Here is a 24,651-nt window from a genome sequence, read left to right as displayed (position 1 = left end):
AGATTTTCGGATACCGAGCACAAACCCGGGGTAGCAGCTGATCGTGGAAAATCTGCACCGAAAGTCAACTGCAAGGTTTGACCGAAACGGTTAGGAGTCCATCTTTTCTCATCATAAGATGATCTAAGTCTAACAGGGTGAGATGCTTTCTTTCAGCCAATGTCAGGCCTTTCATTTGGATGATATATTCTGAGCAAGGAGGACAAAAATACCCGAGGCAGCTTTTATAAAGTGAAGGCAGACCACAGTTTGTACAGTGACTGTTCTGGAACAATAAGCTTTTTATTTTTTGAGCCCTCCGTGGTTCAGCCGGGTTGTCTGAGCCGTAAAAAGTCCATGAAGTCGAAGTGTTTTGGCCCATTAAAAGAAAAACACACTTTCTATTATCGATCTTATCAGCAGCTGCTGTATTCAGCGTCTGATAAACCTCAGGGCGAAGAGTTTTCGGCGTGGATGTGAAACGGAGGGGGCACTCGGGCTCAGTCTGGAAACCAGCATCGGTTTTGTGGCTCAGGACTGTTGGCTCTGAACCACATGCAAACATTTATCCGGGCACTCGGTGCCGTTTGCAGTTTCTGCTCCCGATTCTGTTTGTTTAGGCGGGTAACGTTATGGGAGGGAGGGAGGGGAGTCTGCACAGTTCTGACGAGAAGGGATGTTTTAAAACAAAAAAAAAACCAGACAAGACTCTGATTTCTTTCTTTACCAAGCGTGATTTCAGAGCGTTTCTGGGACCGCTCCCCTCTCAGCCCTTCCAGCAGTTCGACGGCTGACAGGCGGCAGTTTCTGCTTCAGCTGATTGAAAGGGTTTTGTTCTGACACGATGACTCTCCTCAGGCTCTCTGGGGTTCAGCAGGATTACTGACCTCGCACATCGGAGGCTCCGCAGCTGCAGATGGTTTACATATTTTAAACTTGGTTTCTTTCTGTTGGGGAGTCAGGAATAGTCAGCGTCTTACCTGCAGCAGACGGCGGGCCGTGAGGTTTGATTTGCTTTTATTTATTTGGAAAAAGTTCCTCTCTGTAGAAATCTGAGGGCTCGTTTATCCGCAGTGTTCCTGCAACACATCAAACCGTTTATTAATCTGACCACAACTGGTAATCTAATCTCCTCCTGAGCCAAAGATTAACAATAAAGGTTCGGAAAATATTTTAATTTCATTAAAGGTCGAGCATTCCACCGCCTCCTTTCGTGCCAAAGTTTAAACTAAGATAACCGGATAACGTTGAGTTTCAGACAAACCTGGAAAAGAACGTTCTGTTTGAGTCACTGTGGGACAGGTGGGGGACACCTTGGACAGGTCCATGACAGGGACACATGGAGACAAACGAGACAAACAACCATCACAAGTCAACTAGTGACTGTCAGATATGTTCACTAGTCTGTTAGTGGGACCTAAAAATGTAAGTGCTCAATTAGTAAAGTCTAAAATGTCCACTAGTCGACTAGTTGACACATTTTTGTCCTTACTAGTTAACTAGTGTGACTTAAATATGTCACCTAGTTGACTAGTGCAACCTAGGAATTTAAATGACTGACTAGTAAACTAAAATTTTAACTAGTTGACACGTTTATGTCCTTACTAGTTAACTAGTGCTCCTTAAAAATGTCAACTAGTTGACTAGTGCAACCTATAAATTTAATTGGTCGACTAGTAAACTGTAAAATGTTCACTAGTTAACATGGTTTTGTCCTTACTGGTTAACTAGTGTGACTTAAATATGTCAACTAGTTGACTAGTGCAACCTAGAAATTTAATTGGTTGACTAGTAAACTCTAAAATGTCCACTAGTTAGCACGGTTGTGTCCTTACTAGTTAACTAGTGCTCCCTAAAAATGTCACCTAGTTGACTAGTACAACCTAGGAATTTAAATGACTAACTAATAAACTCTAAAATTTTAACTAGTTAACTTGTTAACATGTTTTTGTCATTATTTGTTAACTAGTACTCCTTAAATATGTCAACTAGTTGACTAGTGCAAGCTAAAAATTTAAGTGGTTGACTAGTAAACTCTAAAATGTTCACTAGTTAACACGGTTGTGTCCTTACTAGTTAACTAGTGCTCCTTAAAAATGCCAACTAGTTAACTAGTGCAACCTAGAAATTTAATTGGTCGACTAGTAAACTCTAAAATGTTCACTAGTTAACACGGTTGTGTCCTTACTAGTTAACTAGTGCTCCTTAAAAATGCCAACTAGTTAACTAGTGCAACCTAGAAATTTAATTGGTCGACTAGTAAACTCTAAAATGTCTACTAGTCAACATGTTTTTGTCCCTACTAGTTATATATTGTGCCTTAAAACTGTCAAGTAGTCGACTAGTGTGGCTACAATGTTAACTAGGTAACTAGTAAGGCCAAGTTTAGTCAAACTAGTTGACTATTTGACCTTTTAAAGGCATCCCAGTTAACTATTAAGAACAAAAAAAACATGTCAGCCAGTTTAGACTTGACTAGTCAACACCTAAATTTTTAGGTCGCACTAGTTGACTAGTAGGCATAATTTGTATGGGTTAGTTAAAATGTCTGGATTTTAGGATGCTTACTAGTTAACTTCTATGACTTAGTCATCAAGTAGTTTGGTCCAGTGGTTCACAACTAGTTGGGACCTTTCGACTACTACTGTGGCAAAATGGCTGACGTTGATGACTTGTGTTCCAACTAGTTGGTCAAAAAGTGTTACTAGTAAGCATGTTAGTTGAACTAGTTTGACCAAATGTGCAGCCAGTGCAGTGTAGGTGAAAACCAGAGGACAAAAACGATGTTTGTTATCAGGGATGCTGAATAAATGCACAAACTGGCTGCCGTAGCCGGCGGGAGGTGAAGCTGCTGTACCACCTCGTCCAGCCACACTCAGCTACTACCACGTCAAACTGAGGTCCGGCCATTGTTGGGGCGAGGTTGATTGGCTGTGGCAGCCATCTTAGATTGAGTTGCCTTTCTGTGGCAGAGATGTTCGGCTCCTTGCACCTTTTGGTTCATCTGCTTCAGAAGTTGCATTTGGCTTTTGTTACGCTCTCCATGATTATTATTATTTAATTAAAACAAGTTGTTATGAAATAAACAACTAACCCTGACAGCCTCGGTAACATCAGCAGAAGCAGGCAGACGTGTTTCACGCGCCTGCAGTTTAGCCTGCAGTGAACTCTGCGCCATCACAGTTCGGATGGTTGTGTAATAAGAGGTCAGTTTTCATTGCAGAGGCAAATTTACACCTTACTTTTACTTTAATTGCACAGTAACTAACAGGATGGTGCTCATTAAACGTGCCGGGCTGCCCTGTCATATATAAAAATCCCATTCTCAGACGTCTAATTATTGCTGCACCCGTTGACCAGCTCAGCCCTTCTCCTCTCCACGTTTCTTTGATAGTAGCTCACAGCGATTATAAGAAAGCAGAATGTCGATCCGCCTCTCGCCCAGTCAGCTCTAGAGTTTTAGGCATCGGGGGCGGAGCTTAAACAGGTCCTAAAATGATTCAGATCCGACCTGAGGTGAACGAAAACACACAACAGTTTAATAAACAAAACCATAAACCTTAAAGCTGTGAGTGAAAAACTGGTTCCAGCTGCGGACCCAGCAGGTTGTAGAACCTCCTCCAGCAGCAGAACTCTCAGTGGTGTCCTGTTTGTCTCTCTGATGGTTGTGGAGGAGTTGTGGCCCACTCTTCTTTCCAGCGTTGCTTCAGTTTATTGGTTTCTGCTCAGGTTGAGGTTCTGGACTCTGACTGGACCATTCTGTTGTAGATCAGCTGCTGTGTTTGGGATCATTGTCCTGTTTGGTCGGACAGATGGCCTCACATCTGAGTCCAGGATCAGCCCAAACCATCAGCTCTCCACCGCCGTGCCGACAGCTGGGAGGAGCTGTTTGTGCCGAAGGACATTCCAGACGCCCCCGTGGTTCGTTTAGATAAAACTAGTCTCCTTCCAACTGTCCTGTCATGAACTTTAACCTTTAACCCGCTTTAACCCGAGTCATGGAGCTCTTGGGCTTTCTGCAGTTTCCCTAAACATTGCACGGTCTGACCTTGGGGTGAATTTGCTGGGACATCCACATCCACAATGGACTCCAAATAGTTTGGAAACGACCTTTGACCCTTTCCCAGATTGATGGGCAGCAACAGCTGCTTCTCCGAGGTCATTGCTGATGTCTTTCCGCCTTGGCGTTGCGTTCGCACACACCTGGCTGATTCCGAACCTCTTAAATCTGACGGAAGCGGCAAGGATCGGCCAGAAATCCCCGTTTGAACGGAAAAGCCTCGGATTTGAGCCGCAGCAGACGAGATGTATGCTGTGTTACGGGATGCTGTCGGACTCGGAGGGATGAAAGAGCTCCAGCGTTCCTCCTGGGCGGAGGCCAACTCGCTCCGCTTTGAAGCATCCTGATGAAACTGAAGCTCACTGTGGGCAAATTTCACCGGGACGTCTTTGAAGGATTCACGTTTGGACCCACACAACTGGACATACGATGACGGCTGTGAGGTTTTGTTTGTACGAATCTTGTTCGCGTTGAATAATTAGAATTAAAACTCGTAGGTTTTTCGTTTTAAGAGCCCCGAGCCGCCGACTCCGCAGACCTTCGGTTCTTTTAGGTCCGGTGCTAAAGCGAACGCAGGAATGCGCGTTTTAATTGCCCGCTTAACGCCCTCAATACCTGTCCGAGCAAATCATATTCAAAAAGCTCGCATTTGCTTTGCACATACCTACTCCACGACTTACAAAAGGAATGTTTAGATAATAGCAGCTCTGTGTGCTTTGTGGCTGGGAGCTTTAAGGACTCGGGCCAACAGCGTGATGCTCAAGATGTGACTATCGCCCGCCGCCGAAAATGAAACAAAAGCAACCATCGGATGAGTCGACCCAAACAAAGATGGCCGACGCACCACAGCTGGTCATCAGTGGCAAACACGAAGCTGTTGAGCAGGTATTGAGCTAAAGTTTGGTTTGGTAGCAGCAGAGAGTCAACTCAGGCGTTAGGATTGTTCCCAAGAAGATGAAAAGTGATGCTCGGTGAACCTCATCCGGATCAGAGAGACAAGCCGTCCCTCCTGTCCCCACACGAATGTCCTCAGGGACGGGCAACAAAGACGGGAAGCTGACGAGGCGACCGGGACAGACAGACAGACAGACGGACGGTTTGACTGAAACTTTCACTTTTCATGGAGTGTTTTGACTGCTCACAGGCTGAAAGAATGCACCGCGGGGCAGCTGGAAGCTTTCCCTCCCCGCATCAAAACCACGTCCCAACATGTCCACTCCGTCCAACGTGTTAAACTTTAAGCATCATCTGGGTGGAGACATCCGTCCTCAAGCAGACGTCTCTGTTCTCCTGCAGGAAGCTCTCAGTGTGACTTTAAACAAATCTTCAGATATTTTCCTTCAGCTGGTTTGGAAGGTGTGATGTCGGGTCCGACACGCGGGTTTCTGAGACGGGAGAAGACGGGAGCAGCTCCGGGAGAGATTAATGGCTTCGCAGGTCATGTGCAGACATAACAGGAAGACAGCTTCGCGCCATCCATCTTGATACTTTGCTGTTTCTGTTTCGGTGGGAGGGAAAATGACTCGAGGTCGATTCCGAGCTGTCGGATCAAATTAAAGGAGCGGTTAAAGAAAAATAAAAGAAAAAGTTGTTTTCTTTCTGCTTTTATGGCCTCAAAACCAGACGTCTCTGAGCTTGCGCTGCTGCAGACTGTTAGCTTTGCTGCAAGGCGAGCCGAACGCTAGCTAAAGGCTAAAAAAGAGCAGCCTTTTGCTAGTTTTAGCTCAGGCTTTACTACTTTTAGCTAGCATTTTGCATCTTTTAGCTTTTAGCTAGCATTTTGCTACTTTTAGTTAGAATTTTGCTACTTTTAGTTAGCATTTTGCATCTTTTAGCTAGCATATTGCTCCTAAGAACTTTTAGCTGGCCTTTTGCTAGTTTCAGCTTGAGCTTTGCTACTTTTAGCTTTTAGCTACCTTTTTGCTACTTTTAGCTGTTAGGTAGTGATTTGCGCCTATTAGCTTTTAGCTAGCATTTTGCATCTTTTAGCTAGTATATTGCTCCTATTAGCTTTTAGCTAGCCTTTTGCTAGTTTTAGCTCGAGCTTTGCTACTTTTAGCTTTTAGCTAGCTTTTTGCTACTTTTAGTTAGCTTTTTGCATCTTTTAGCTTTTAGCTAGCTTTTTGCTACTTTTAGTTAGCATTTTGCATCTATTAGCTAGTATATTGCTTCTAGTATCTTTTAGCTTTATTTCACCCTTTATTTCTGCTCAGACATCTCCACCCCTTCACACCCATATGAACCTGAGTGACATCCCACTCCTAATCCACAGAGTTTAACATGATGTTGGCCCACTCTGCTTCTACAACAGCTAATTCTGGGGAGGTTCTCCACAGGTTGAGGAGAGTTTATGGGAGTTTTGGACCATTCTTCTGAAGCTCAGACTGATGTTGGACAGAAAGCTCTCAGTCTCCGCTCTGAGGTTTTCACACCTGAGGCGAAAGATGGTTCTACAGCAGGGGTGGGCAATCCTGGTCCTCAGGGCCACCATCCTGCAGGTTTTAGATCAGGAGTGGGCAATCCTGGTCCTCAGGGCCACCATCCTGCATGTTTTACCTGTTTCTCTGCTCCAACACACCTGATTTGAATCAATGGGTGATTAACAGGCTTCTGCAGAACATGAAGAGGTGATTTAACCACTGAATCAGGTGTGTTGGAGCAGAGGAACAAGGAAAACATGCAGGATAGTGGCCCAAAGAGGACCAGGATTGGAGACCCCTGTTCTACAGAGTATTGACTTGGGGGGGGCTGAATACAAATTTGAGGTTTGTTATTAAACGTGGAAAAGTTTAAGGAGTGTGAATACTTCTTTAATGTACTTTAAGTCGTCTTGGACGTATTTCTCCCGCAGGATGCTTTCAGGGAAGATGATGACTAAACACTTAACCTCTAAGAGTCTTCATTCCTGTCTGGCATCATGAAAGAAGCTCTTCAGTCGTGACATGTTAAAAAAAAAAACACGCTTCATCTCACATCTCGGCCCTGAGGGGAGTCAGGGGAGGTGCGGTTACAGCTCCGGTGTTCTGCGGATTATTCTTCTTTCAGAAAAAAAAAATGGGAACGAAACTCCAGGGAAGAGTTTACAAGCAACCTGTAGGACTTAGAAAAACACGTTTGCAGAGTTTGTGGGAGGAGCTGAAGACGTAGCCCCGCCCCCGATGGTTCAGAACAAAGGAAGGGTCTCCAGGAGAGATCAGCAGGAAACTGAAGACAAACGTTCAAGTTCTCCTTTCATCTGGGTTAGAAGACGGGACATTCTGGAGGTCTTAGATCAGGGGGGGTCAAACCCAGTGACGCAAGGCGGCCAAAATTAAAAATTTGGTCCTAGCCAAGGGCCGATCACGATCCATATTTATTAAAAATTACATAAATTAACCTTGGTTTTAGATGTATTATGTCAAATCATTCATATAGAAATATCAATGACCTTTTCCCAGTTACAGATTATACAGAATTTAGAGCAAACAGACTTTAATGAACACAGACAAATAGATCAAACTTCAAAAAGCTCATCATTAGCAGTCATTTCTTACGCCTCACTCAGCTTTTAAATGAATTTTTAACATTAAAACAGATTTTAAAAAAATCCATCAACAAAACCTGATCATACAGAAATTAAAACTATATATTGTTGGCTTCTAAGTCACTGTAGAGAGAAAACTTCACTAATTAGGCTCAGTTTTTTTAAGCAAAATAAGAATCAGAGACTCGATCTGAACCAGACTAGAGGGCCGGATCTGGCCCGCGGGCCTTGAGTTTGACACGTGTGTTTTAGATGGTCAATGAGCTGCACTTGTATGGCTTTATCAGTCACCCATTCATTCAAAAAAAAAAGCAGATTAAAGCCGAAGTGAGTGTTGGTGTGAGATAAAACCAGAGCTTCAGCACCATCTACCTTCAAGAACGGTAACTCACCGTCCTCTCCACCTCCGATGAAAATTTCTTTTTCTGTTATTTTGCTTTTAAATTGTATAAATTTTACCCAAATTTAAAAAACTTCTTTTCAGACTCGGTGCCTTTCGCAGATTTTCATTGACGTTCAAGAAGAGGACAGGGAGGTTCAGGAAACTTTAATAAACGTATTTATTGATGAAGGGAAGCAGGTAAATTCGTCTTGAACTGAAACCTTTAAAATTAGACGTCTTAGTTTAAAAAGAAAGACAGAAAACAGATCATGGAATAAAACTCCAGCGCCTGTATCTGTATCTGAGAACGTCCTTCTTTCTCGGCACACATGAAGAAAAACAAAGATTTTTTTCCAGTTTTTAAGAGCAGCTGGTGATCAGGACCATCGACTTGTCAACCCGTCGAACCTGGAGACTAATAAGATGAGCAACTTTAGGGTTTTTCTTTTTTTTAAGACAAATTAGTTCAGCTCTGGAAATAAATAGTGAATTTTCTTGGTTCGAAAAAAAGAGAATAAGGAGTGTGATCAAATGAGCCGGGAAATTATCTCATAATTCTCCCTAAATATATATATATTACAAGCTCCCCGGCTTTCAGCGGGGCGTGCTCCAGATTAACGAAGTTCAAAACGCCGTTGTGTCGCCGAACTCCCTGTTCCACTTGGCGTACAGGTTCAGGGTGGCCGGACTGACGGTGGGTTTGACGCGCTTCAGGGAGTCCTCGAAGTCTTTCATCCTGATGTTACGCATCTGTGGGCGCACAGAAAAAAAAGACGGGGTTTAACCGTGCGCCATCCGCCACGGCGTGACGGGAAGAGGCGCGTGGGTTTTCACGCCGTCGTCTCACCTCTTTAGCAGAAATATTGCGGACTTGATCTGGTCCCAACTCTGAGGAAAAAAAACAAATTTTTACAGGAAAGTCTTGCAGAAACGGGAACGTTAACATTAACGTGGGAATATTACCGACAGGAAAAACTAAAAGACTGAAGCTGGGAATGATGACTCAGCGTTTCCTGTTTTACTTCGTGCCGTTTCAGCCGTTCGTAGATCAAAACCTTCGGCTCATTCAGGAGACGGCTGCTTTTTGAAATATTTGACTTTATTTACAAATATTTTACCCATAGAAATACACAGAGACCTCCTCAGTGTGCTGCTGCTAACTCTGTCTTCTTACGCTGCTTTTAGCTTCTAGGTAGCCTTTTCTACTTTTAACTTTTAGCTAACCTTCTGCTACTTTTTTTTGTGTTTTGCAACTTTAAACTCTTAGCTAGAACTTAGAGTCTTTTCACTTTTAGCTAGTCTTTGCTACTTTTAACTAAACATTTACTGATTTAAATTAGCATTATGCTACATGTAGGTTTTAGCTAGCTTTTTGCTACTTTTAACTAACCTTTTGCTACTGTTAGCTAGTTTTTTGCTACTTTTAGTCAATCCTTTGCTGTTTTTAGCCAGCATTTTGCTACTGTTAGTGTTCTGGTTAGCGTTTTGCTACTTTCCGCTAGCCTAATCCTACTTCAACCTAGCATTTTGCTACTTTTAGCTTCTAGGTAGCCTTTGCTACTTTTAACTTTTAGCTAGCATTTTGCTACTTTTTGTTTTATTTAGTGTTTTGCAACTTTAAACTCTTAGCTAGAATTTAGTCATTTAACCTTTAGCTAGTTGTTGCTACTTTTAACTAATCATTTACTGATTTAAACTAGCATTATGCTACATGTAGGTTTTAGTTAGCTTTTTGCTACTTTTAACTAACCTTTTGCTACTGTTAGCTAGTTTTTTGCTACTTTTAGTAAATCCTTTGCCGTTTTTAGCCAGCATTTTGCTACATTTAGTGTTTTGCCATTCCCGCCAGTCTAATCCTACTTCTACTTAGCCTTTTGCTACTTTTAGCTTTAACGATGTTGTTTCAGCAGTCATTCGGCTCACAGCGTTTCACCAGTTGTTAGTGTATCTGAGGGCGATGGGTGACCGTGTGCAGTGACAGATGGTGGAGGGAACTAAAAACAGAATAAATCCAGTCGAGTTCAGGAGATCAGTGTTGTTCATTTCCTCCAGTTTAGTCTTGAAAGACGACTTTTTCCCCTCATGTTTGTGACTTTTTTCTGTCGATAATACTTCAACTTAAACCTCAAAATACAAAAGAACCCATAAAAACTTCCTCCGTGGTAGAGATGTGTAAAAAAATCAAGGATCGTACCTCTGATTGGTCCGAGAGCCGCATCTTTGGCTAACGATGTCAGATCGCTTCCTGAATATCCCGCGGTCGCTCTGTTGGAGAACATTTTCAGACATTAAAGCGAAGTCAAATAAAACAAATGAACCCACGGCGTTGTCGAGGCTTCGTGACGCTCACTTTGAGAGGTGGGTCAGTTCACCGGAGCTCAAAGGATTCCCGTGTTTCCCCAGAAGGTTTTTCATCAGAGTCAATCTGGTCTGAAGGGAAGAGGAGTGAGAATGAGGGGAGGAAGAAATTAGGTCCAAATAAAAACTAAAACTCTTATAGTGGATAAATACCTTCTCGTCAGGCAATGCCACGTAAACTCTTTTTGCAAAGCGCCTGTTAGATAAACACATGAAAACGCTGCTGTAAGTTTGGAAAAGGAAAAGGATCGTACGGCACGTCTGGTTGCACCGCCCACCTTAAAACGGCTTCATCGAGCTCCTGCGGCCTGTTGGTGGCGCCCATCACCAGAACCCGGTCATCGCCTCCTGACTGCACCTGAAATCCACACGCAGGTGTGAAAATGACACCCTTCTGGTCCCGGGTCAAACTCTCTGCTCCCGCTGACTCTCTCACCCCGTCGAACTCAACGAGGAACTCGGTTTTTAAACGTCGGGAGGCGTCGTGTTCCCCCTCCCTCCTCTCACAGAGCAAGCTGTCCACCTCGTCTGAAAGTCAAATTAAAACAATTCATTATGAGCTAAAAGTTAAAAAGAAACCCAACCAGCGGAGCAGAGTAATACGAACCGATGAAGATGACGGAAGGCTGTAGTTCCCTCGCAACTGCAAACAACGCTCGGACGAGCTTCTCCCCTTCTCCTACCTGTGACCCAACGACAGGAAACGCTTAAAACACCACAACACAGAGCCATGCTGCAGAAAAAACTGATACTTTAAAGTGGTTCTTACATATTTAGATGTCAAACTAGCAGCACTTATATTGAAGAACGTGGCCTGTGACTCTGCAGCCACAGCTTTGGCCTGGCAGATAAAAGTTTGTGACTCAGTAAATGAAAGCAATATGAGAAGAAACGACACTCAGCTTGATCTGAACGACCGAGGGAGCTGCGTTCAAACATACCAGCATGGTTTTCCCATTTCCTGGGGGTCCAAACAGAAGTAAACCCCGGGCAGGTGCTCTCAGGCCAGTGAACAGCTGAACAGGAAGTGCGAGAAATTAAACCTCCAAAGCTCGGACACGGTGAAAAGAAAGAAAATAAGAAAAAGTCAGAACCTCTGGCCTCAGGGAAGGAAGGATGACGATTTCCTGGAGAGCTTGTTTCGCCAGGTCTTGTCCGGCGATGTCCTCGAACGAGACGGACGTGCCCCTGCAGAGAACGGAGGGCAGCGTGTTTACCATCACCCACCCTGTGTCCCCATTTGTCTGTTAGCAAAATATCTGGAGCTTATTGAAACAATCACCTCTACAACTGACAACCTTTGTCAATATAAAAATAGATATAACTCTGACAGTTTACCAATTTAACAAACAGAAACTCGACAAAAAAAGTTTCCAGGTTTGAAAGGCGTGACAAATTTTGTCTTTTACCAACATAATATGAGCTACGTTTAAACCTTTGGCATGAAATATATCATTTATTTAGATATTTAATTGGAAGTTACAGCTTAAATAGCATCTCGCTTCAAATACCTGTCCACGATTTCATTCAGGATCAAGCTGGCCAATTTGCTGTCCACATTCTTGAAGTTTTTCATGTCCCTCCTCGGGGCCGGCCTCGCCGCTGTGGCTTTCCCGTTCTGAGCTCTTCCCGCCCGGGGGGTCACCTGAACGGGCGCCAAGACACACAGGAAGCGTTCACAGACCTGCGCACAGACCTGCGCCGCACACAACAAACCGTCAGGGCACCTTTGGGTCAGGGGCTCTTGTTGGGGGTCTGACGGTGACGGAGGGCCTGCAGGTGGAGGATGGCCCCGGAAACGAGGGCTGGCTTTTGGGCTTCGACTGCGGAAGGACACAACTGGAGGTGGACTGAGGATGACTTCTACTTTTAGATGCTAACGTGGCCTCTGGGGGTCGAGAAGTTAACACAGCTTTGATAACAGTTTGTAACACAATCCTGAACATCTGAATACCGGCTAAAAATACCACCGACCTAACAAAGCAAGCCTATCCTTTGCCATGGTGAGGTTGGCGACCATTTTATCTTGCAGCCTCTTCGCCCGATCATATTGATCTCCTGTTGGCAGAACACAGATTGCGATTAGCTTCCTGACATTATGCATACAGTGTGTGTGTAAATGTGTGAATACCTGTTGCTCTGATCTCCACAGAAATGCCCCTTTCAAGCTCAGCGATCCCCTTCTTGTACCACTGCACAGCCTCCCCCTTATCTACTGTTAGAGAGGGGTTGGTTTGTCTCAAAACACCCTTAAATGAAGAGCTGACTGATCACAGAAGTAAATAAACCAACCTGCATCATCTTCGTCGATCCTCAGTGCCTTCGATATGTACTCAAACGCTTGCTTGTGGTAGTTTTTAATAAGTTCTCCGCTGTCTTTGCTTTTAGTCGCGTTAATTTTAGCTGACATTACTGTCGGGCTCAATAAATAACTTTAAAATTTAAATCTACGCGAAGCGGAAATCGCAGTTTGTGTTTAATAACTTATTTATACGTTATTATATTTAAGAATCATCTGTAAACAAACACTAGCCGCCGCTAGCTTCCGCTTTCTGTGTGTGGCCGAAGCCCCGCCCTCTTTCTCTTCTTCTTCTCTGTTTTTTAATGGCGGTTAGTGAACAGCTTTTCGGCGCGCTACAGCCACCTACCGGATTAAAGCGGGAACGACCTGACTTTTACGCCGAACTTCTTTTAAAAAAACAAACAATTACTTTATTTTTGTTACATTAACATTTTAACACATTAAGATAACAAATTTAATACATTTAAACAATTTAAAATTAAAGATAGCAATCCTTGAAAGCAGAAACTGAGATAATGTCTTAAAAATAATAAAGTTTTGGCTTTTATGGTTTAATTGAGAAAATCTATTGCGCTGGGGATGATTCCCAGCTACTGCCACACCAAATTTTAGCTCAATATTAGTAAATTTGACTGTTAAGATGGTTCATAAAGCTAGTTTGTTGTGAATATACTTCCGATGATTTTAATGTATAAAGTCCAGCCAGTGGTTTATGTAATAAACACTTCATTAACCAGTTTTCAGCAGCAGCCAATCATAAAACACTTAAAAAACTTCTTAATTCCTTTTAGTTGCTTATCTTATCTTTACTTTAATATTAAAATAGAAGAAATTAATCAAATTGTGGCTTAAAAGAAGTAAGTTAAATGTCTGATGTCTTCTAATGAAATCACTTTTGAGGGAAGCAGTGGTTCACTAGAAGTGTCTGAAGATTTTTGGTTTGTTTTTCTCCAGTTTTAACGCTGAGCTGTACGTTCAGAAGCACCAAACCACGCATCGCCCCTCAATGTGGAGAAAACCCCCAATTAGACAGTTTTCAAATATATAAGAAGCACAATGGAGGGACTGAGAATGTGGAGTTTTGTTAAACCTAGACGAGATTAAAAGGCACAATCAGTGTAGACCATTTAAAAAGTAAATATATCAAAATAAACACAAAGGTTTTTTGTCTAATGTTGTTGCAGTAAAACCCTCGTAGTAAACATAAAAACAAAGTCAGATAAAGAGGGGATAATAATATATAAAGTAAAACTTAAAGTGAAATTTGGCTCAATGTCATATATACTAGTATTATATATAGTACTATACTATACTAGTATATATGTCATTGATTAGGCTAGCTGATTCGACAAATGTGTTGTTTACATTGAGTGCATTCTGCATTTCAGAAAAACTACTGGAGTAATTGCTTTCAAACAACATTATTTGATATAGTTCAGGTTAACCTGTCCATTTTTTTTTTTGTTAATTTTAAAAAGATGCAATACAATCTAAATTACTTTGAGAATTAGGAGTAAATCAAACTTTCACTGAATATTTAAACAATTTTCTATTTAGTTTCTCAGATGTCACACTTTGACACCAATCCTTGATTTTTTCGTGAGGAGGTGAATTTTGCAAAATAAAAATGGTAATAATTTATAATTTATTTCTCCGCTCACCTGACGGGACACGCGATTTCATAACCAAACAATCATCTCCGTGGAGACCCCGCCCTTTTCAAAGCTCCACTAATCACGCATTCGTAAAAAACAAACAACCAATCAGAACGCTCGACGTCACTTTTGACAACAAATTCCAGAGACGCCCCTTACCTGGCTCGCGACAGAAGCCAGTAATCCCCAAATGCCAACTGTGACAGCGCCGAGCTCTCGCATCGGTTCCGTTAGTTTTCGGTGTCGGCACAATTTTTGGGTTTTGTAATTTTGTGCCTTTCGCGGTTCACATGGTAACATCTCCCGGCTGACTGCGTTAGCCGGCAACAACACGGGGGGGCCGAGCGGACCGAGCTATCCCAGCCGAACTGCCCTTTGTCTGCCCGAGCAAGTTAGCTAGCAGGAGGCGTTCGCTCCACCGTGACAGTCAGCTAACGCCGGACTGCTTTTAGCGGTTTTGTTTTATTTTTATTACTTTTTTTTTTACTTTACAGAAGTTCATTAAATCAAGATAGGCGGCTTGGGAACCAAGATGTCAAACCGAGTAGTGTGCAGAGAAGCAAGTCACGCCGGGAGCTGGTACTCCGCTTCGGGTAAACTGTCTGCACTCCGCGTTAGCATCCAATGCTAGCAACTGTTTTTTTAAATTATTATTGTCATGTCAGCGTGTCTTATTCGTTTCGCCTTGTGTCCTTGTTTTAAATGACCCCAATAATGTCGATGTCACAGCGGATCTCTTCGTGGTTTCCTCCCGGAGCAGGCTGTGGTTTATGCTAATCTGGAGGGCTTAAAAAGTCGGCTAGCTCGGCTAACATTATCCTGCTGCTGCTCGCAGCGTCTCTGTCATCCCTGGAAATAAACACACCGGCCGATTCATCCTCCTCTGGTGTCTCCAAACAAACGGGGATTATTGTTGTCGCCAGGGGGACTTATTTTTGGACAAACTGTTGAAGTTGGCCGAAGCTAAAGCAGGCTAATCGGGGAACTTCCTGGCCTACAAGCTAACTGCCACCAGAAAAGTCCCAAAGCTTTTAGCATCTAAATCATTTTAAGGTGCTGCTGTCCAGCTTATGTGTAGAAATCCCCGCCCTGCTGTTAAAACTAAGGGCCTGGGAACTGGAGCTTCATGTTGCATCCCTTCCCCCAGTTCACAAAGCTGTTTTTTTTTTTTTTTTTTTTTTTTACCCACAAGGCATGTAGTTTTTTTCCGTTTACACGCCTTGGATCCAGACTAACCAGATGTCCAAATCTTTCTTTAACAAAAGCTAAACAGATTTAATTCTGTTTTATTAAACAACAAATAACCCTGCAGGTTAAAAGACTTAATCTGAGCCAGTCAGTGCCATGACAGTGAGAGTTTTTTACTTAAAGCCTTCATATAGTTGCAGTGTATCCTGTGAGGCGCTGACAAACTGAAGGCCCGAGGGCCAGGCACAGACCTTGTTACAGTTTAATGCGGCCCAGAGGAAATGCCGTACACGTCTCAGAACTGGTCCCTCAATCTGTGACAGGTTGAGTGTTGTTTTCTCCCACTTTTTGTTTGGAAAACTGAGCTTTCTTGGGGCAGACCTTGAAGCCGACATCCGAGTCGAGCTGAACGGAGGATGCGTTCAGTAATCTTATTTTGTTTTCCTATTTCAAACTAAACTGTTTTATGTTTCAATGGATGTTAAGAAGAAGTAAATGACACAAGAAATGATATTTCTATGACTAATTTGACATATTGCGTCTGAAAATCAAAGCCAGTTTATATATTTTGGTAACTCTTGACTGAGATCGACCCTCGCTGAATAAACAATTTGTGTGATCTTTCCAAGAACGGTGTTGGACGTCGTTGAAATGCTTGTTTTGAAGATAAGGAGCTCGTTCTGGAGTTTTAAATTTATCACCATCAGAGACATTTAATCATGCGTTTGAGCTAACGCGCCCATCAACTCCCACGTTTTAGTTTTCCCACGCTGACTCGCTGATCTCAGATATCAGGATCGCAGGGGTTCTTCGTAATTGTTCCCCGCTGCTGTGAAAGGTGGGCGATCATGTAGTTGACCTGTCTGTTAGCAGAATATTTCATTAACCAGAGGGGTCGACACCTGGGTAACCTTTCAAGTTAACCCAATATGGCTGCTAAACAACCTTTAGAAAACACAGAAAAGGCTATAACTCAGTCAGTTTTACAGACATTTAGCTAAAATTTGTTGTGATAGTAGCCGGGAATCGTCCCGAACACATACTCCAAGCGCTAACGGATCACGTGAGGCGTTTAGGACCTCGGCGGGTGATCCATAGTTGCGTTTTGTGAAGGTTGATTACGAAACTCCACATCCGTGTTGTTCATAACAATGCTTGAATCCATTTATGATGAATTATTCTTATTATTTTTTTAAATTTGCAGGATCTCAGCTGAATGCGCAACTAGAGGGCTGGCTGTCCCAAGCGCAGTCCACAATCAGACCTGCCAGAGCCATCATAGCACCGTAAGAACACCAACCATGAAAAAAAACAACATTTAATGCAAGTAAATGGTGCTTTATCGTTCCATCCTGACATGTCTTTGCTTGCAGCCATGCTGGATATACCTACTGCGGTGCTTGTGCAGCACACGCCTACAAGCAGGTGGATCCCTCCATTACGTAAGTCGTCCAACTTCCTGTCTTCAGAAACGTTGTTGTTGAAATGACGGATTCGGGGGAAACAGAATGAACACAGAGTGAAATAAAGTCCTGTCGCCCTTCAGTCGTAGGGTGTTCATCCTGGGACCTTCACACCACGTGCCCCTCTCCCGCTGTGCGCTGTCACCTGCAGAGGTCTACAGAACGCCGCTCTACGACCTGAGAATCGACCAGAAGGGTACTCCTCCTTTGCCTTTGTCTTACAAACCGATCTTTTATTTTTAGCGAGTATTTGTCTTTTTAGGTTTTTGATCTTTAGCCCCGAAACGCTTCAAACCCATCAGCTGTTGGATCGTTTCGTTTGTGAAGCCTAATCTGAACGCAGCTGCAGGGCAGGAAACACCACGTGAAGGGTCTTTAGACAGTTTTAATATGGTTGCTAACGGCTTATTTTGCCATAACTGTCATAAAATATACAAAAGAATAATCCAAAATAAAAAATAAAACGCTATAATAGATGCTGAGGCTTTTTGTCCTTGTTCAGCCGACTTGCTATCAGTGATTTTCTTCAAGAAACAGACGGGATCACAGTTTCATGAGTTGTTTTTTGGGTCAGAAGCTAAAAAGTGGGGACCTTTTTAGTGATTATATTTGGCGTTGATGGCAGCGAGCACAGGTTTCAACTAAAATCTGTGTTTTTCAGTTTACGCCGACCTCTGGAAGACCGGCTTGTTTGAGAGGATGAGTCTGCAGACAGACGAAGATGAGCACAGCATCGAAATGCACTTGCCTTATACTGCAAAAGCCATGGAGAGGTAACGGGAACGAGCGTTTTCTGAAACTAACGATGATTTTATGATCCTCTCAGCTAACTTTGTGTTAAAACCGTAACAAATATCTTTATTAGTGTTAATCGTGTAGTTTATATACGATCACCGTCACAGGACAGTTCTTTAGGTTCTGGAAGAAGAAATGGATTTATAGAACGGGTTTTTCTGCTGTTTGGCTCACGGCGGTGAAGGAAACGTGTTGTTAAATCTGACCCGACGTTTCAGCCACAAAGATGAGTTCAGCATCGTTCCTGTGCTCGTGGGAGCTCTGAGCGAGTCGAAGGAGCAGGAATACGGGAAGCTGCTCAGCAAATACCTGGCAGACCCTTCCAACCTTTTCATCATCTCATCGGACTTCTGTCACTGGGGTGAGTTGGTCAGAGAACCACCCTGAAGGTGGCGCCGTGGTACGAACGTGACAACAAACGTCTGTTTCTCTGCTCGAAGGTCAGCGGTTCCGCTACACCTACTACGACGAGTCCCAGGGGGAGATCTACAGGTCCATCGAGAACCTTGATAAAATGGTAACGGCTCCAACGCGACATCTCGTCAGGAGAGAAGCTCGTCTCCGTTCACGTTTGTTGCTCCTCGCCTTTAACGGGGCGAGCTGCATCATTTCCACATAGTTTTCTTGTTGGGACGAGTCTGAACGTGTGCTGGGATGAATGTTTCAGGAGAGGAAGGAACAAATGCCTGCCTGCTGTTATCTACGGCGCATTTCTTTATTCTTTTCTGTCTGGTTTTTGCAGGGGATGAGCATCATAGAGCAGCTGGATCCCATGTCTTTCACCAACTACTTGAAGAAGTACCGCAACACCATCTGCGGGCGCCACCCAATCGGAGTGCTGCTAAACGTAGGTACCGCCTCGTGGATCCTTTTAGTTGATCCGACGTTGGACAAACTGTTCACTAAATGTCAACAAATACATTCAGACATGTCAGATATTTGTTCGATGCACCGAATAAGCAGCTGCCTAAATGTACAAATAAACAACTGCAGAAAGTAAAATGATAAAAGCAACTTTTAACTCACAGATTAAGACGATTAAGAATAAAAAACACTCATTTCTAGACAATGAAATAAGCCTTTTAATTGTAACGGTTCGGGGGGGGACTAACCGCTTCTTCCTGCTCTCCAGGCCGTGGCGGAGCTTCGGAAGTCTGGATTAGAAATGAACTTTTCTTTCCTGAACTACGCCCAGTCGAGTCAGTGCAGGAACTGGCAGGACAGCTCCGTGAGTTACGCTGCTGGGGCGCTCATCGTCCATTGAGGTCAACTTCTGCAGGGGCCACAGCGAAACGCCGCCACCCTGCCCTTACTATCTTACCGCCATAACCTGACCCATGACCCCCACGACCTTAACCCCCTACCCCCCCACCAAGTCGTACCCACTACTCGCAGGAAGGACTTAGACATTCAAAGCCAATATCTCCCCCTTTCTCCCCCCTCCTGTTAGTTTGACGTCTCCCAAAGAGAAAAAGGAGCTCGTTTGAGTTTGGCTCGGTCTAATCTCTGGGAGGCAGAGATCTTCTTTAGGTTGCACCATTTTCCTGAAAGCGTGGAAGATTTGAGTTGTAATAATGCAATCTATCTACCTGGACTCAGTGTAATTAACCCTCACCTCCTTTTTAAAGGGACAGTCTGGTCGTTTTTGAAGTGGTGTTCTGCGTAGCATCTATAAATAGTTTGGACTTTTTTTTTTTTTTGTAAATCAGCTGGTGGCAGAAGTCTTCGACCGGTTGGGGCTCGTGGCTAACCAAGCAGGAGCCCGTTTTCCAAGCTTCTGAAACGACCCGACGCAGATCCGTTCAGCTCGCCGCCGAGTATCGTTTGTGTTTGTTGAGCTGAACGCCGGCCGACGTCGTTTTCTTTCGGCTGTTTTTGAGAAAGCCTGGAAAACTACGAACCGGCCGTCGTTTGGCTGATCACTCCCAGAACATCAGTTCTCCAGACTGTCTCTCTCTTTTCTTTTTTTCCAACCGAATCAAATAAACCTACAGAAATTGATGCAGAACATTCAGAGAAATCTGAAATCTTTTGACTGCTTCAAGCTTAACGCTACTAAAAAACCCGGCGTGGTAAAACCGCCGCCGGCGCTGTTTAACATGTAGTTGCTAACAAAGGGCTGCACCCAACAAGGTTCACTAACTCCCCGAAACATTTATCTTTTTATTACCATCAGATCGGTTGGTTCCGTATATTCACATCTTAGTCCTTTCTTTTATTTTTTTTAGAAGTTTGTGGTATTTCCTGAGTCGGTGAGCAGGTTTGAACGCAGCGGAAGATGCTACAGAAACGTGACGGAGCGTGGCTTTGTGTTTGCGCAGACTCTGAAGCCTCTGTAGCGTTTAAACCAGTAGAATGGAGTGGGTTTAATTTTATTTTTATTTTTAGTTCCTGATCTGTAGGAATGTCTTCTGTTACACATTTGGTTTGGCAGGGAGATTATTTAATTCTTTTTGTTCGTTTTACGACAGAAAAATGCCAAAGTTGCTTTGAAGTTCGCTCTAAAATAACTTAAATAGCTGAATAATTTAATCAAAACCAAATAAGTGGATAAAATCTGCTCGTTACGGAGTTCGTTTGGGGTTTTAGCGGATGGAGAGGGAGGTTTTTATTTAAATGTAAAGCACAGGATCCCAGGAGGACTTTAGCTGCTCCCAGGGGCTAAAAAATAATAATTTAATTCGTCCTGGTAGCGGCGTCGGCGTTCATTGGAAATTGGGTAAGCAGCACAAAGCGTTCGCTGCTCCGTCACGTGAAATTTGAATCTCTCTTCTTGCTGACTTGTCTCCGTGGAGAACCGCGGCGCCGTGAAAAGCGTCGCGCTTCGCGTTAAGATTAAACGATTCGTGGAACCGGAGAGGGACGGGGCGGGGGGTCGGCAGCACAGACCGAAGGTTCGATCCCAGACTCACCTGACCTCTGATGCTAACTTACAGGAAACTAGCAAAGCATGACACACTGTGCTATCGTGCCTTTTCTCACTGTTGCACATTTAAAACATCTTTTTTTTTTTTCAGTTTCTCGGTTCCTCTCCCCGAACAGCCCGACGTCGTCTCCAGCTCACTCATGGACCTTTTCCCGCCTCGTCTTCTTATTCATTTTCTTTTAATTGTCTGGTCAAAAAGAGAACAAACTAAAACTTACAGATAAAAGGCGCCGACTCGTTTCTCCTTCTGTCCAACATCCTCATCCTCGTAGCGAGAGACGGAAAAACGTAACGTCAACACTGTTCGTTCTCCTTCTGTTTATTAATATTTGTCTTTTTAGAAATGTTGGTTTTTTTGTATTTTGTTTTTTTCTTTAAGAGTTGGAACTTACATGTCATTAACCTAAAGTATACTGCTTAAACTGCTCCCGTGACGGAGTTTTTTCGATCTCAGGTTCCACTGACACAGCATCCCAAACGGCTCTTCAGAACAGCAGAGGATTCATGTTACAGAAGTAAAACGTACTGAAAAGCACGTCGGCGTCGGTGTCCTTCTTTCTGCTGCAGATCTTTGACTTGTTCAACCTGTTTGTTGCTCTGCGGCTGTCAGGTCAGAGAAGAAGGAATGCATATCGCCCGCCGCCTTCAGGCTGAGGTCATCGCAGGTCGTTGGGTTGGAGCCTTAAAAATAACTCTCAGCTACTGATGTAATTTGTTATCAGTCAGGATCAGTTTCAGCCACCATATTTTAGCCTAATCAGTATAAACGACAGCCATTTTTTGTTTAAGGTCAAAATGGTGCAGCCATTGATCACTTTCTGCAACTTTCAGTAAAACTTTTATTTTCTGCTGCTTTCAGCTATCATTCTGCCATAGTTAGCATTTAGCTGCTGTTAGCTTTTAGATACTGTTTTCTTACTTCAGCTATGTTTTTGTTTCTTTTATCTTTTCACTACCTTTTGTCTAATTTTAACTTCACCATCATTTCGGCTAAATTTAGCTCCTGTTCTGCAAATTTTACCATCTTTGTCTTTTTTACCTTCTAGTTTTGCTAATTTTCGCTACCATTTATAGTTTTTTTTCTCTTTAGCATTAGCTTATAGCTTCAGTTCTGCTGCTTTTAGCCAGTATTCGGCTCGTTTCAGCTCCAGTTTAGCTCGTTTTACCAACTCAGTTTCAGTTTCCTCAGCGAAGCCATTCGGCACTCAGGTGCTCGTTTCTCTCGTTTCTGATTGGTTTAAAGTTTTAGAACAGCAAACAAACGCAGAAGCTCATCGTTTAAAACACTGTTCCAGTTATGCGTCCTAAACTTCAGTTTTCCTTTAACTCCACCCTGAATAAAAGCAGAAAAGGAGTTATTTCAGGGATTCTTGGTCAGCTTGGAAAAGAAAAAGGGTAAAAACCAGACGAGCTGTTGTGACGAGACTGTGGGAAGGATTGGTTAAACAGAACTGCACCTCTGGCGATGTTTGTACGGTACAGTCGTAACTCAGCAGGCTGACACTTTGGGCGGAGTCGGGCGGTTTCCATCCGCGCAGCTTCGTGCAGACGCCGAGAGGATGCAGTGCTACGGGAACCTGGTGGACTACCTGAGCTGTGGGATCCTGCTGGCGGGACTCGGACACCTGGTCCTTCACAGGACGGCGCAGGCCTCCTACGGGCGCCACATGGCGGCCTCGCCCTCCGGCAGAACGATGCCGGCCCGGCTCGCCTGGTTCCTGCAGGAGATGCCGGCGCTCGTCGTCCCGCTGCTGCTGCTGCAGTTTTCACACGACTCCTCCGCCGTGGGGAGGCTCCTCGTCCTCAAGACGTTTTGCCTGCACTACTTTCAGAGGTAAGAGCGGTGAGGTGAAAGGCGCGGAGTCTGCCTCCCTCACTGAATCCACGACCTCTCTGTCGACGGCAGGACCTTCGTCTACTCCTTGCTGACCCGAGGACGGCCCCTCCCGGTGGGTGTGGTGGCGGCGGCGGGTTTCTTCTGCCTGCTGAACGGTTTCCTGCAGAGCCACTACCTGCTGCACTGCGCTCACTTCGACGACGAGTGGGCGGCTGGCTACCGCTGCAACACTGGTGACGCCGCCGCTTCCTGCTCGCTTTCATGAGACGGATTAACATTTTCTGATTGGATGAACAAAACAGGAGCAGAACTAGCAAAATAGCTAAAAGCTCAAATAAGCAAAACCAGAGCTAAAAGGTCAGATTAGTAAATCTGTACCTTAAAGATAACATGAGAAAAATGGAAAAATAGAACCTAAAGTATGAAAAGCTAAAATTAGTAAAACTACCTGAAAGATAAAATTTGCAAACTGCAGCTGAAAGATAAAAAAACAAAAAACTAAACAGTAGCTAAAAACCTCGAAAAGTTCAACCACAGATGGAAGCTCCAATCAGCCGAAGCTGAGCTAAATTAGCAAATAAGCTATAACTAGCAAAACTATAACTGGAGGCTAAAATGAGCAAAACAAGCTAAATTAAACAAACAACAAAAAGAGACAGTTACTAAAGTTAGCAAAACAGTAGCTAAAAGCTAAAATAAGCAAAATGATTGTTAAAAGATAAATATAGCAAATAGAAGCTAAAATGAACTAAACCATAGCTAAAAGCTAAGATTAGCTAAAAGGAGAAAAACTTCAGTATACAAAACAGTCATTAAAAGCTATAATTGGCAAAACAGAAGCTAAAATGAGCAAAACTAGATGAAAGAAAAATAAAACGGTAGCTAAAAGCTCCAAGTAGCCAAACCTTAGCTGAATTTGCAAAACTGTAGCTAAAAGCTAAAATTAGGAGAGCTGTAGGTCAAAGGTTAAAATGGTAAAACCAAAGCTAAAAGCTAAAATTAGCCAGACTAGCTGAGAGGAAAGAAAGGAAGTAGACTAAAGTGGATTATAGAAAATATTGTTGTTAAAAGACGAGAAAATCTGTTTTTTTTGGGGAATGTTTTTGTAAATAAAAGTAAATAATTCACGAAAGAAAAGTCAGCAACCTCCTTTTTTTTGTTTCGCTTCAGGTTTGCTGCTGTTTTACGTCGGGATGGCCATCAATATCCACAGCGACTGTATTTTACGCAACCTGAGGCGGCCGAAGGAGCTGGTGTACAGGATCCCCACAGGTAAGGAACACACCTGAGCTCCCGGTTCTCCAGGCGGCGCATGCTGCAACATGCGGTCCTCGCCCCCGCAGGCGGCCTGTTCGAATACGTGTCTGGCGCCAACTACCTGGGAGAGATTGTGGAGTGGCTCGGCTACGCTATGGCAACCTGGTCCCTGCCGACGCTGTCCTTCGCCGTCTTCAGCCTCTTCTTCATCGGACCCAGAGCCTATTACCACCACAGGTGCCGCTCGCAGGTCGGGAGAGGCCTGAAGAGTCGGCGGCTTCGCTTTCTGATCCTTCTTCTTCTGCTTCTCTCTTCTAGGTTTTATAAGGAGAAATTTAAGGAGTACCCCAAATCTCGAAAGGCTTTGATTCCATTCGTCTTCTGAGAAAACAAACAAAACTTTGTCTTTTTGACGGAGGCGGACACAGAACCGAGCGCACCTGTGGAAGCTTTAAACCGGACGGTGCACGCCGTTGGTCCAACGCTGTAAATACACGAAACTCAGGATCCACGTCCAATTTCCTGTACAGTCAGCTCGTGTTGGCTGGTGTTGAAACTGTCTGAAAGTTTCATTCCCTCCGCCACGGAGCGCCAGTTCTGATGGTCAGGATCCAGTCCGAGGAGCGTAGGAGCGTCAAACGGCACAGCTGGACGCCTCATGGGTCGAGGATGATGCCTATTGATTTCAAGGTCACAAGTGACTCCCTTCAGCACCAATGAAGTTCTGTTTTCGGTCGTAATAACGAACAGAAAACGATGGGGTTGGTACCAAAAAACAAACAATTTCTTAGATTTTATTGGTGATCCGGATCACGTTATTATTATTAGGGTTCCAAGCCCGCGGAAGCAAGCGGGCGGCCAATGCAAGGCATGGCCGTTCGCCTGCTCCCAGCGGAGCAGGGAACCCTATTGTTTTTGTAAGGATT

At 43.8% G+C, this 24,651-nt stretch overlaps 3 protein-coding genes across 4 annotated transcripts; 2 read left to right on the top strand and 1 right to left on the bottom strand.

Annotated features, from left to right (window-relative positions):
• Positions 1-8,094: 8,094 nt before the first annotated feature.
• On the bottom strand, positions 8,095-13,033 carry spast (spastin). 2 transcript variants are annotated; one of them, XM_017436666.3, is made up of 16 exons: positions 12,595-13,033; positions 12,434-12,514; positions 12,277-12,360; positions 12,030-12,190; positions 11,814-11,947; positions 11,397-11,490; positions 11,244-11,318; positions 11,072-11,143; positions 10,910-10,985; positions 10,739-10,830; positions 10,581-10,660; positions 10,456-10,498; positions 10,295-10,374; positions 10,139-10,209; positions 8,792-8,832; positions 8,095-8,694 (listed from the first exon to the last, which is right to left on the bottom strand). In XM_017436666.3, exons 1-16 carry the CDS (start codon positions 12,710-12,712, stop codon positions 8,569-8,571), a joined length of 1,428 nt encoding a protein of 475 aa, XP_017292155.1. In that variant the 5' UTR covers positions 12,713-13,033; the 3' UTR covers positions 8,095-8,568. The 2 variants fall into 2 exon arrangements, with proteins under 2 accessions (XP_017292155.1, XP_017292154.1); XM_017436665.3 differs by having other exon boundaries at positions 12,434-12,517; positions 12,595-13,020.
• Positions 13,034-14,415: 1,382 nt separating this feature from the next.
• Positions 14,416-21,117, top strand: memo1 (mediator of cell motility 1). Its single transcript, XM_017436697.3, has 9 exons — positions 14,416-14,852; positions 16,652-16,733; positions 16,821-16,889; positions 16,994-17,106; positions 17,572-17,683; positions 17,924-18,066; positions 18,146-18,222; positions 18,448-18,552; positions 18,838-21,117. The coding sequence occupies exons 1-9, from the start codon at positions 14,792-14,794 to the stop codon at positions 18,967-18,969; spliced, it is 894 nt and encodes a 297-aa protein (XP_017292186.1). The 5' UTR covers positions 14,416-14,791; the 3' UTR covers positions 18,970-21,117.
• A 203-nt stretch (positions 21,118-21,320) lies between these two features.
• On the top strand, positions 21,321-24,494 carry LOC108248141 (3-oxo-5-alpha-steroid 4-dehydrogenase 2). Its single transcript, XM_017436698.3, has 5 exons — positions 21,321-22,465; positions 22,538-22,701; positions 23,639-23,740; positions 23,812-23,962; positions 24,044-24,494. The coding sequence occupies exons 1-5, from the start codon at positions 22,191-22,193 to the stop codon at positions 24,108-24,110; spliced, it is 759 nt and encodes a 252-aa protein (XP_017292187.1). The 5' UTR covers positions 21,321-22,190; the 3' UTR covers positions 24,111-24,494.
• Positions 24,495-24,651: the final 157 nt, after the last annotated feature.

The sequence above is a fragment of the Kryptolebias marmoratus genome, linkage group LG22 (assembly GCF_001649575.2).
Source record: "Kryptolebias marmoratus isolate JLee-2015 linkage group LG22, ASM164957v2, whole genome shotgun sequence".
Taxonomy (NCBI): domain Eukaryota; kingdom Metazoa; phylum Chordata; class Actinopteri; order Cyprinodontiformes; family Rivulidae; genus Kryptolebias; species Kryptolebias marmoratus.
Note: the sequence above shows the minus strand (reverse complement) of the source record. Positions and strands in the feature narration are given on the sequence as shown.

Bases quoted from the DNA above. Each gene is read 5' to 3' on its own strand.
- spast (XM_017436665.3), bottom strand. From the start codon at position 12,712: ATGTCAGCTAAAATTAACGCGACTAAAAGCAAAGACAGCGGAGAACTT. The intron at 12,191-12,276 runs GTCGGTGGTATT...CTCGACCCCCAG, and splicing joins GGATAGGCTTGCTTTGTTAG to AGGCCACGTTAGCATCTAAA. The intron at 10,661-10,738 runs GTGAGAGAGTCA...TGTGGATTTCAG, and splicing joins TCCTCGTTGAGTTCGACGGG to GTGCAGTCAGGAGGCGATGA.
- memo1 (XM_017436697.3), top strand. From the start codon at position 14,792: ATGTCAAACCGAGTAGTGTGCAGAGAAGCAAGTCACGCCGGGAGCTGG. The intron at 16,890-16,993 runs GTAAGTCGTCCA...GTCGCCCTTCAG, and splicing joins CAGGTGGATCCCTCCATTAC to TCGTAGGGTGTTCATCCTGG. The intron at 17,684-17,923 runs GTAACGGGAACG...CCGACGTTTCAG, and splicing joins ACTGCAAAAGCCATGGAGAG to CCACAAAGATGAGTTCAGCA.
- LOC108248141 (XM_017436698.3), top strand. From the start codon at position 22,191: ATGCAGTGCTACGGGAACCTGGTGGACTACCTGAGCTGTGGGATCCTG. The intron at 22,466-22,537 runs GTAAGAGCGGTG...TGTCGACGGCAG, and splicing joins TGCCTGCACTACTTTCAGAG to GACCTTCGTCTACTCCTTGC. The intron at 23,741-23,811 runs GTAAGGAACACA...TCGCCCCCGCAG, and splicing joins GGTGTACAGGATCCCCACAG to GCGGCCTGTTCGAATACGTG.